Source organism: Sinocyclocheilus grahami, unplaced genomic scaffold, assembly GCF_001515645.1.
Source record: "Sinocyclocheilus grahami isolate Dianchi unplaced genomic scaffold, SAMN03320097.WGS_v1.1 scaffold262.1, whole genome shotgun sequence".
NCBI classification, from domain to species: Eukaryota; Metazoa; Chordata; class Actinopteri; order Cypriniformes; family Cyprinidae; genus Sinocyclocheilus; species Sinocyclocheilus grahami.
Genome location: NW_015505441.1, coordinates 1,031,830 through 1,043,347, shown reverse-complemented (window position 1 = coordinate 1,043,347; position 11,518 = coordinate 1,031,830). Strand labels below are relative to the sequence as shown.

Sequence of the window (11,518 nt, the reverse complement as noted above, 5' to 3'; positions counted from 1 at the left end):
TAAATGCAGCCTTGGTGAGCATAAGAGACTTTAAAAACATTAAAAAACACTTGACTGTCTGAGATCCATATGATCTCCAAACTTTTTTGTCTTCATCAGTGTAAATGTTTTTGGCTGTGTATGTGCGTGTGCAGGCACTGGAAGATCGCGTGACTGTGATATCTCCGTCTGCTCTCTCCTTCACTGACTCTGAGACGCCCAGCGACAAGCTTGTCTACAACATCACCAAAGCGCTTACCTCAGGCCACGGTAACTAAACCTCCATTATTGTCATAGGGGTGAGGAGTAGGACACTTACAGGCATAATGGAAGCCTGATAGTTTTGTTTTGTTCTCCTTTTTGTACCATTAAACAGAGAGTAGAGGATTTCAAAGGAAACTTGCCGAGACTTTACTGGAAGGGTAGACATTTCACATCTAAGATCATTATGAGAAACTTCATATGTGGTTGTTGCTCAGTGTCACAGATATTTCATATCCTTTCGTGGATTAGACGTTTCATTTGGATTAAATAACATAGTCATAGAATAGTCATAAACCTTTTCTCAGAATAGAAGAAATGGTAGAAAAAAAGATGCTAGTTGTGACGTACCTCGTGAATATTTATTAATTTATGCAAAAGAAATCTGACTTAATCTTCATCTGTTTTAATAAAGACATCACCACTGAGATGGATGTGTAAATGTATAAATTATGCATAAGGAACTCAGTCCCACAATGTTTATCCCACAATCTCTATTTCATTTAATTTCTTAGCTTCTAATACTGAACTGATTGTAATATTAATATTAATAGGATGATGTCACTCTCCTCTTTCAGGTATGCTGGAGCACAGGGATAGACCTTACCATCATGTGCGTCTCTTTACCCAGGCTGATGTAGACAGTGGCAAAATTATCTACAGACCACCTCAAGCTCCTTCCCACCTTCAGGAGCTTTATCAGTACTCATTTACAGGTTAGTCTTTGCGTTATTACATGAAAAGAAAAAGAGCACAAAAAAAAGAGTTTCTTGAGCACAAAATCAGCATATTAGAATGATTTCTGAAGAATTATGTGATACTCAAGAAGAGTAACTTTAGCTTTGCCATCATAGCAATAAATTACATGTTAAAATATTAACATAGAAAACAGTTACTTTAAATTTCATTCACAATCTGTTATATAATTCACAATATTACTGTTTTTACTGTATCTTAAATAAACCCTTCCAATCCCAAACCTGAATGCAACCACTCAGATTCATTCATTTACAGATCTTTTGAGTCAACTAGAAATTTTAGTCCTTAAACATTTCTAATTGCAGTTTTTGTAACAATAGTAGCACACAGTAGTATAATGACACGCTCATTCATTTGAAATGTGTACAGTTTGTGTGGGAAGTTAATTAGAGAATATGCCAGCACACTGTTGATTTAGTACTAATCTGATGCTAATTGGTGCTTCTGGGCTGTCAAACCCAACATCTGAGGTATTGTTAGTGATGCATAAGTCTGTAAAACTCACCTCTCCAGCTGAACTGTTTAAATATGAAATAACCTCTCACCCTGCGCTCTAATTATTGTGATTTGTTAGCAGTTGATTGTGAAAGTAACCACTAACGCGGTTTCATTCCTGCAGGTCTACCAGAATCAGTGAGCCTCCATTTCACAGGTATACAGTATAATCACTTTTGGCCTCTGTAACCCCCCTACGACTCTGCTTTTTTCTCTCTTACCTTACACGCTTCCAGCAAACCCAGAATTCATTTCTTCCTCTGAAACACCATAGACAGATCCCTCTGTGCCTCTGATCCCACATTCCCTGGTGTGTTGCTATTATTTATTTATGGGACCTTCTCTTCCTAAGAGGGAATATGATTCCCTCTCTCTTTCTGATGTCCATCCATATGCTTTATTCCACCTGACAGCAGGATACGACTGTGCATCCATCTTCTTCTCGCAGTGCCCATGAATCAGAGCTGTGACTGCTCATATGCCCTTCTGTGTCTGGATGGAAACAGGGCACTGTAGGGCAGACAAACTCCTTTTAATGCTTTTAGTAATGGATGGAGAGTAACAACAGAGTGTAGAAGAACAGCAGCATCAGAAGTCTATGCTAAAGGAGCTTTTTATTCCTAACTTATACATATACTCAACTGAAGGAAAACAACAACAGCGTCATAAAATTTGAGAACGAGAATCTCACCTCAGCTGTTATCTGTTAACATGCGCAGTTGAAATTTAAATATTCTGTTTTCATTTTATTCTTTTTCATTGTTCTAACAGGAATAAGGTTTTTGTTTTGTCTCACTTTCATTTAAAATATGTAAATTGTAACTTTGATTTTAAAAACAATTTCTTCTCTTCTACCCTTACAAAAAATAGTTTTTTTTGTGCTACTTGTATCATCATAAAGGAATATGAATGATCCTTTTTTAATACCAAATCACCACTGTTCTGTTTTATTCATTTTCGTCTTTTGGGAAATGTAAAAGCAATGTCTGCAGTTTTTTGACACTCAAACTGTGTTTTGTTTTCAGATGCACAGTAGAATCACTAAAATAAGTAGACAAGGAGGCTATCGATGATTACTGTATGTAAATCCAAGAAAGACAAGACCATTCACAATTCTCTATGCAAATATGAATGTTTTAGCATTCCTGACAGTTACTTTTTAATGTAGTGTAAGTCAATAGTGAATTTTCAAACTCATTTATTGTATTTCTAGCTTAAACTAGAACATTTTATAAAAATACAAAAATGTGCAGTCGCGTTTACCTTTTTTATTTCTGCGAATTTTTGTGGCCGAAATTACAGTAGTCAAGAATTTCACGTGAGAGTGAAATATTTTTTTCCCGTTCAGATGAAGTTGGTGGAGGCAGATGAATGTGAGCTTGCAGGGGCAGGTTTAAGCAGACTAAATGTTTGGAGAAGTCTTGCATACAGTATATCACCAAAGAGAAGCTGTCCTGTTAAGGTTAAATATTAGAGGTTAAGAACAAACCCCTCACCAGAATATCAGGAATATCAATGCAGTGCTTCCTCACAGACAGTAAGTGTTAAGTTGGAGGACACAAGGATACCATGGTTACAAATTTTCACACGCACAAATATATATATATATACGTCACACAACTACTTGAGCTTTGAAGGTTACAGCAGCTAAAAGACTGATTTCGACATTTATCAAATGGATCTTTCTTTGCTGACATTTATGAAGAAATAATATTATGTTGAATAGTTGTATATGCCAAGTTATCCCTGTATTTTACATCAAATGTTCAGTCTCTGGAGGATGAGATGTCTTTATTGGTCTTTCTGTTTTCTTTCGCTCTCTCTGTCTGATTCATTCATCTGTGCTGTATTGAGCCGAAGTGCAGAAGACAGAACTGGCCTGAAGGTCAGCAGTGTTCTTGTGCATGTGTGACTTATTCCTATTCCCTCTCTTATGTCAGTTTCTGATGGAGAGCACACCACTCCAGAGATGGACTTTGCTATTCTGTTGTTGGCCAATCATCAGCAGCCACCGGTCTCTCAGATTCTGGATCCGGTGCTGGAGGTCAGTCTCGGCGGCAGGGCACCAGTGGGTAAGGACACGTGTATTGGTGTAAGTGCTACAAAGTAATTAGTGTGAATGAATAAGTATATAAAAGGCCCAGTCAGTGTCATTAAAAAGTTTTGTACCTCATTAAAAAAAGTTTTAGAGTTAAAGAACTGATTAGTTCTTTTGAAAAATGTTTTAAATCATGTTCAAAAGTGATTAGGATGGCAGTCATATCACATGACTAGTCGAATAATGCTCACTTTTTAATGCACATTTTTGACATTGAAAAAACAGACGTTTTAGTGCAAATAGAGCATTTCTCGAAAACCTTTTCTACATCCACACCACTAGGTGTCAGCGCAACAAACATAATATTTGCGCCTTTTATTCTTACGTGGATTTGTTTCTGTGTCATATAGGTGGACGGCAGTTAGCAGTGACGGATGCTGATACGGCCCCTGAAGAGCTAGAGTTTGAGCTGGTGGAGGGGCCCCTACACGGGACCCTCCTGAGAGTGGACCTTGGCTCCCAGGTCCAGATGGTCAATGGTAGGTACTGCATTTTTGGTTCTCCCTAGTGTGTTCTTCTTTATCTTATTTTCTGGCTTCAGTTGCTTTAGTTTATTTATCAAAACTCTCCTTCACCTCAGGGGACACCTTCACCTCCAGTGACGTCACCAGGAACGTTCTGCAGTATGAGCATGCGGGTCTCACCACAGAGGAGGACTCCATGACTTTCTCTGTGACGGACGGGATCTCCATGACCTCCATCACGGTGCAGGTCTTGGTGTCGGAGGTCAAAGGTGACGCACCCAAACGCGACCCTAAGGCCCTGCTGTCAATGGAGGTGGCGGAAAAGAGCAGTACCATCATTAGACGTTCGCAGTTAGCTTATATGGTAAGGAACGACATGTTCTGACTATAACTGAAAATAAAAGTTAAAACTGGTAGATTACAATATGCTTAAAAGTAACTGTCAATGTTTTGTAGGATGATAAATCTCCCGATGAGACCATTTTTGTGCAGTTAGTTTCTGTACCGATGTATGGGATCCTCACCAAAACCAAGGCTGAAACAGACCATGAGGAACTTAGTGAATATTCCTCCTTTACAATGGAGGACATCAACAACCACAAAATCAGGTAAACTCCCTGCATCCAGTATTATTGTAGTATCATTAAGATACTATTATAGTTTTTATTCATATTTTGAATTAGATTTTATTTTTAATATATATTTTTAAAAATTTTGTTAAAGTTTTAATAATTTTTGTTTTAGTAAAGTTTATTTTTTATGTTTATTTTATTTCAGGTTTTAAGTTTTTTATGGTTTTAGTTTTATAAAACTCCTGCCTGCATCAGATGTATTTTATATTCTTAGCAGCTCTCTTTCATTTATTTTACGATAATTGAATTTAAATAGTATTGCTTTCATTTTCAATATGTGGTCTGGTCCTTCTCAGTGTGTTTTTTAAGTCATTACCAGTATTAATGTGTCCTTCCTAGTTCAGCTTATGTTAATATAAATGAGGCATGTAAAATGTGTGGCGAGTTGAAATGCTTGGGGAGACTCACCATGCATTACAACACAAGCTTCTTTAATTGCTTTAAATTGTTGAGCCCTGCTGAGAAATGATGAAATATGATCGGTTTTTTTTGTTTGTTTTTTAAAGGTATGTTACATCCTTTGAAACGGGTAACCAGCCTGTCACTGATATTTTCCACTATGTCGTCTATGATGGTGAGAACAATCGTTTGGAGAACCAGATGTTCACTATAACCATCACGTCTACCCAGAGACAGCCACCTGTTGTCACGGTCCACAGCGGCATTAAGGTGAGAACGGTTCCCACTTCACCAGTCAACTAGTTTTAGATCTGGTTCTTTCAGCCTTTCCAAACTCTTTACGGTGTTTCTTGTGGATAGGTTCAAGAAGGAGGGAGAGTCCAGCTCTCAGCCAATCACTTTATTGCATCTGACCCAGACACACCCAGAAAGGACCTCCTGGTGTGGCTGATCAGCCCACCGAAGTATGGTTTCATTGAGAACACAAAACAAGGTAAATCTCTTAGCTATCTCTTTGTGTAATATATCTTAGATTGTTAGCTTCCTTTTCCCAGTCACTTAAGGGCAGATGGGGTTTTTTTTTCAGCAGTTGCTGATGGCGTCATTTTATTCATGAGGAGAGCGCTCATTTGCTGTAATAGAGATTTGTATATCTGTGAAATTCAGATTGAAGCAGTCATCTTTATTCAGGCTTCCTGTTTGAGTGGGGAAGATGAAAGGAGATGCAGATCATGGTGGAACATAAACACCCAACGACAGTTGTACAAAATTGAGTTTTTCATCCAAAACAGATGCAAACTCTGATGTCTGCTTTGATGCATCTACTTTAAGAAAACACTTGTTTTATTTTCATGATTTTGGGTTTGTTTTTGGTCCTCGCAGCCATTTATTCATAAATATTAGCGATTTCTTGTCTTGCAACTGACAGTCGCTTTCTCTTGTGTTTTGTCTAGAAAGTTGCTTGTTTGTTGTTTTTGAGATCAACTGTTTAGATATTAGGCTCAGAAATGTTATTCCCAGTAAAAAGCAGTCTCCAGAACAAAGTGTTGTTTGTTCAGCACATTGAGATGTGTGCTTTGTGTCCAGCAGCGATTGGTGGATCTCGCGTGATCAGCCCTGACGTCCCTTTCACTATAGAAGACCTCACCTCAGACCATATCTTCTACGTTCAAAACATCCGCCAAGCCAACATCCGCCAGGATGTCTTCAGCTTTTACATCAGTGATGGGTCTAGTCAAACTGAGGCTTTTGATATCACCATAGACATCCAGGTATAGTTGAAATACTAAAGCCAAAAGTATACTTTAATTTTATTGCATACAGCCGAATGTGTAGTCCATTTGATAGTGTTAACACAGGCTGTCAACACATTTGCACTAAAAAGGTCTCTTCGTTGTCCAGTGTATTTTCCTTTCCAGAAGTTAAAACTGTTAAAAATGTTGTTAGAGTTTTTGGGGTTTCTTTTAACCCCCTCAATATAAACGCTATTGTTGTTGTTGTCTTCAGTGTTTTTTGTCCAAGCTAGTTTTGCCACCTTGTGGACAAACAAAATTAGCGGAAAAAAATTCAAGGCGAATATGCGAGCTGAATGTACAAAGTACGCACAATTCTAAAAAATCCGCATTCTATTGTATTGACAGTATTTACATCACGTGCACTGCACGAATACCCTAGTGTACGGACACAAAAAAATAATTTTTGGGCTTAAAACTGGATGGTGTTTCTTTAATGAATGGTTTCCAGACTACATTTTCAGAATCCCTTTTGCTGTTACTTTAGACGACATACGGGTACTTTGATTTTTCTTAATTTAGCAGTATCTTAAAAGTAGTTGGAGCCGCTGGCTCACCTGGATGCAAATTCAAAGCTAGTCTACATCATGTCCAGATTCCCATCTCTTTCCTGTCTCTCTTTCCCGACTTGTCAGGTTTATATATGAGATGTTATTTGATGTTGTTTCTAGCACACCAAGGAGGATAGAGTCCCAATTATCTCAGTGAACAGCATCCAAGTGGAGGAGAATTCCGGTGTGATCATTACCAACTCCTCCCTGAATATTTTGGACCCGGACACACCTGAAAATGAGCTTCTCCTTACCCTCATCAAGAAGCCTTCATACGGTCAGTGGCTGTCCTTCTCTCTCTATTTCTCTTCATATGCCCACTCCATTCCCAATTCTGTCGCTCATTCATGGGCAGCCTTCAGAAAACATCCATTATTTTCCACATGACTGCTCCGGCTGGCTCCTGTGTGACTGATTGATGTTCTTGTCATTGTGCCTCTGCTTTTGACTAGAGAGTCGGAGGAAAGGCCATGACCCACAGAGCTTCATTGGTTAAACCTTTATGGATGCATGTCAAGGTGTTCACAGCAGTTTTATTAGGAGTCACAAGTGAGGAATGGAGCTGACAGAACTGAAATACAGTCACCGCGTCAGAGTGTTATGACAGCTGTGCAGTTATACAAAAAATTACATCAAGCGACCATTAGAGGTCAAGTGCACATTTATTTCAAATGGGAAGCAGAGCGATGTGTGTTAATTTTATGTGTGTTTATTCTGTGTTTGATGGAAAAATGAGAAGGAACGTAGCATCAATGTTAGTTTCTTTGCAATATTTCTGTATGTGTTTCAAAAGGAAAGCTACGCAGAAGGCAGTTCTACTCTCAGCCTTTTGAGAATGGCAGGATTCTTCAGCAAGGCTCCACCTTCACTTACCAGGATGTTCTAGATGAGCTTCTGGTCTACACCCCAGATGGACGCGGCTCTGGGACTGACGAGATCCAGTTTTCAGTAACAGATGGCATATACACAGAGACCGGACGTCTAGAGTTCAGCATGGATATTAGGAAGAGAGAAGGCCCTAGAGTCACAATCAACAGAGGACTACAGATTGCAGCAGGTCAAGATACAACTACGTTACATTGTCCTTGCACACATTCCAAGCATCCCTGATTGGTTAGGTTGCTTATTTTTAGTAGTCGTCATTATATCAGACACAGTTCCGTACAAAATAAATATTTAGTTTCTTAACTGCTTCTAAAATGAGTTGCCAGTGTTCTCATTTAAAACAAAAAAATCCATTGCATCCCTTTACTGCCCCAACCCCTCACCATGAGCAGCGTTATATACAAATGGCTGTACTTAATAGTAAATAATAAAGAAAATAGCATCTAAATAATTTACATGTATTTATTGCTTACTTGTGTCCAAAGAATTTTTAAAATAAGGATAAACACAAGCAATTTAACATAAAAGTAACATAAAATGTTTTAAGTTTAATTCATTATGTTGAATGACAAAAACACAATGAAAAATTGCAATTGTTCTTTCAGTATTCACTGCTTTGTTAAATAATAAAAAGTTACACTGTTCATTGTAAGAAATATTTTTTTGTCAGTGTGTCCACATTGTTCTGTGGTTTTCTTTATGATTTTGTTACATTAGAATTATTAATAATGACTCTTAAAATATCCAAAAATAAATAAATTAATAATAAAGCTTGATAATGCTTTCCAGAAGCCATTTTTGAGGAATATCTCACCTAAAAATTCATTCTTCATTCACTCAGCTTCATATAATTTCAAACCTGTATTTGTTTTTCGTCTGTGGAACACAAAAGGAGAGGGATGAGAAGCACATAAAAGTCTTTTGAAGCCATTTAACAGCTTTGTGTGAGAACCAGACCGAAATTATGGCATTATGCACTTATAATCTCTCTCTGCCAGACATCTTTGTGAACTAGAGAAGTGCCTTACACTCTGAGAGCAACTGCAGTAATCCAGTCTAAACAGATCTTACTTGCAATGCACCAGTTGAAACACTTCATGTGAATAATTGAGGCTCATATCTAGTTAGATTGAGTTGATGTTAATAAATAACTTAAATGCCTGTATCATTTCTGTTATCATTGCTCATTCCTCCTGGCAGGTTCCTCATCTAAGATCACAGAGCAGCATCTAAAAGGGACGGACATAGATTCAGATAACCTTAAGCTGCGGTTCACCCTTAGTAAAGACCTGAGCGTGGGCTCCCTGCTGCTGAATACGGGCAGAAACAAGGCCCAGATATCTGTCAAAGGACCTGTCACCAGCTTCACCCAGGATGACATCAACAAAGGTTGCTGTCTCTTCCTCTCTCTCTCTCTCTCTCTCTCTCTCATATACATAATCATCCAATTTCTAAGCAGAGATGCGTTGTTTCATGTGGTTTTGTGCCTCGTCTGTCAGGACATGTGGAATACATTCATGAAAAGGGAGAAAGTGGAGGCAGCTTCTCTTTTAAGTTCAACTTGGAAGATCCCGAGGGAAACAGAGTCATTGACCAGTCTTTCTTCATTAACGTTCTAGGTGAGCCAAGAAGTTATTTTGGGACATTGAAAGATTCATGTTCAGGAATGTTAGAAGAAAGTTATTTTAGTACATACTCATCTTTTTTTTTCTCTCTCTCTCTCTCAGAGGACAGACTTCCTCCCACAGTGGTGGTTAATAAGGGTTTGGTTATGGATGAGAACACCTTGAAGAAGATCACAACACTGCAGCTCTCATCTACAGATCAGGACAGTGAACCAGATGAACTCATTTACCGAATCACCAAACAGCCTCAGCTTGGCCATCTAGAACATTCCAGCAAACCAGGTAGAGACAAACATCCTCCATATTTGTTGGGAGGAGTGACTTATCAAAAGTAGAACTAAATTATTCTCATTCACTCAGCTTCATATAATTTCAAACCTGTATTTGTTTTTCGTCTGTGGAACACAAAAGGAGAGGGATGAGAAGCACATAAAAGTCTTTTGAAGCCATTTAACAGCTTTGTGTGAGAACCAGACCGAAATTATGGCATTATGCACTTATAATCTCTCTCTGCCAGACATCTTTGTGAACTAGAGAAGTGCCTTACACTCTGAGAGCAACTGCAGTAATCCAGTCTAAACAGATCTTACTTGCAATGCACCAGTTGAAACACTTCATGTGAATAATTGAGGCTCATATCTAGTTAGATTGAGTTGATGTTAATAAATAACTTAAATGCCTGTATCATTTCTGTTATCATTGCTCATTCCTCCTGGCAGGTTCCTCATCTAAGATCACAGAGCAGCATCTAAAAGGGACGGACATAGATTCAGATAACCTTAAGCTGCGGTTCACCCTTAGTAAAGACCTGAGCGTGGGCTCCCTGCTGCTGAATACGGGCAGAAACAAGGCCCAGATATCTGTCAAAGGACCTGTCACCAGCTTCACCCAGGATGACATCAACAAAGGTTGCTGTCTCTTCCTCTCTCTCTCTCTCTCTCTCTCTCTCATATACATAATCATCCAATTTCTAAGCAGAGATGCGTTGTTTCATGTGGTTTTGTGCCTCGTCTGTCAGGACATGTGGAATACATTCATGAAAAGGGAGAAAGTGGAGGCAGCTTCTCTTTTAAGTTCAACTTGGAAGATCCCGAGGGAAACAGAGTCATTGACCAGTCTTTCTTCATTAACGTTCTAGGTGAGCCAAGAAGTTATTTTGGGACATTGAAAGATTCATGTTCAGGAATGTTAGAAGAAAGTTATTTTAGTACATACTCATCTTTTTTTTTCTCTCTCTCTCTCTCAGAGGACAGACTTCCTCCCACAGTGGTGGTTAATAAGGGTTTGGTTATGGATGAGAACACCTTGAAGAAGATCACAACACTGCAGCTCTCATCTACAGATCAGGACAGTGAACCAGATGAACTCATTTACCGAATCACCAAACAGCCTCAGCTTGGCCATCTAGAACATTCCAGCAAACCAGGTAGAGACAAACATCCTCCATATTTGTTGGGAGGAGTGACTTATCAAAAGTAGAACTAAATTATTCCGTATCAAAACAGTAACTCAGCTTCCAACTAGCAGCAGTGTATAGTAACAAAAAAAATCCGTTACACTTAATTTAGATAAACTTGTTCTATAAATTAAGGTCAGTTAAATAAATAATTGTAATAAATTCTCCTTTTCGTGTAACATATTATTATTATTATAATATATTGTTAGTTCAATGCTATGACCCTAATTGAGATTAATTACCCAAAAAATTCTCAGTGTTTTTGCAAACCATTATGACCGATTTACTCAAAAGAGTGATTCGTTGGCAAATTTGGTATCACTAGTTCTGATTCTTACCAGGTGACATGATTGCTGATGCACACAACAAAATTGCTTGAAAAATGATCAAGGAAAATAGTTCTCGGGTCAGTACAAAATAATCTCTACTGTCATGTTTTACTGGGGCACAGTGGTATTTCACTAAAAAGGGCTGAGCATTTGCCCTGGTTCTACATATTTACATTACATTTACATTTAGTCATTTAGCAGACGCTTTTATCCAAAGTGACTTACAAATGAGGACAATAAAAGCAGTCAAAACTAACAAAAGAGCAACAATATATAAGTGCAAATGACAAGTC

The 11,518-nt window shown here is 38.3% G+C and overlaps 1 protein-coding gene across 1 annotated transcript in view; it reads left to right on the top strand.

The window, feature by feature from the left end:
* The window catches only part of LOC107599217 (extracellular matrix protein FRAS1-like), a 127,503-nt gene that overhangs the window by 93,198 nt on the left and 22,787 nt on the right, over positions 1–11,518 (top strand). Inside the window, exons 30-44 of the mRNA XM_016290751.1 lie at positions 135–249; positions 819–956; positions 1,619–1,651; positions 3,435–3,566; positions 3,943–4,071; positions 4,173–4,420; positions 4,513–4,664; positions 5,195–5,357; positions 5,448–5,580; positions 6,174–6,358; positions 7,051–7,207; positions 7,724–7,987; positions 9,016–9,204; positions 9,315–9,434; positions 9,543–9,722. Coding sequence (XP_016146237.1) covers positions 135–249; positions 819–956; positions 1,619–1,651; positions 3,435–3,566; positions 3,943–4,071; positions 4,173–4,420; positions 4,513–4,664; positions 5,195–5,357; positions 5,448–5,580; positions 6,174–6,358; positions 7,051–7,207; positions 7,724–7,987; positions 9,016–9,204; positions 9,315–9,434; positions 9,543–9,722 — 2,338 coding nt within the window. The remainder of the gene's footprint in view (positions 1–134; positions 250–818; positions 957–1,618; positions 1,652–3,434; positions 3,567–3,942; positions 4,072–4,172; positions 4,421–4,512; positions 4,665–5,194; positions 5,358–5,447; positions 5,581–6,173; positions 6,359–7,050; positions 7,208–7,723; positions 7,988–9,015; positions 9,205–9,314; positions 9,435–9,542; positions 9,723–11,518) is intronic.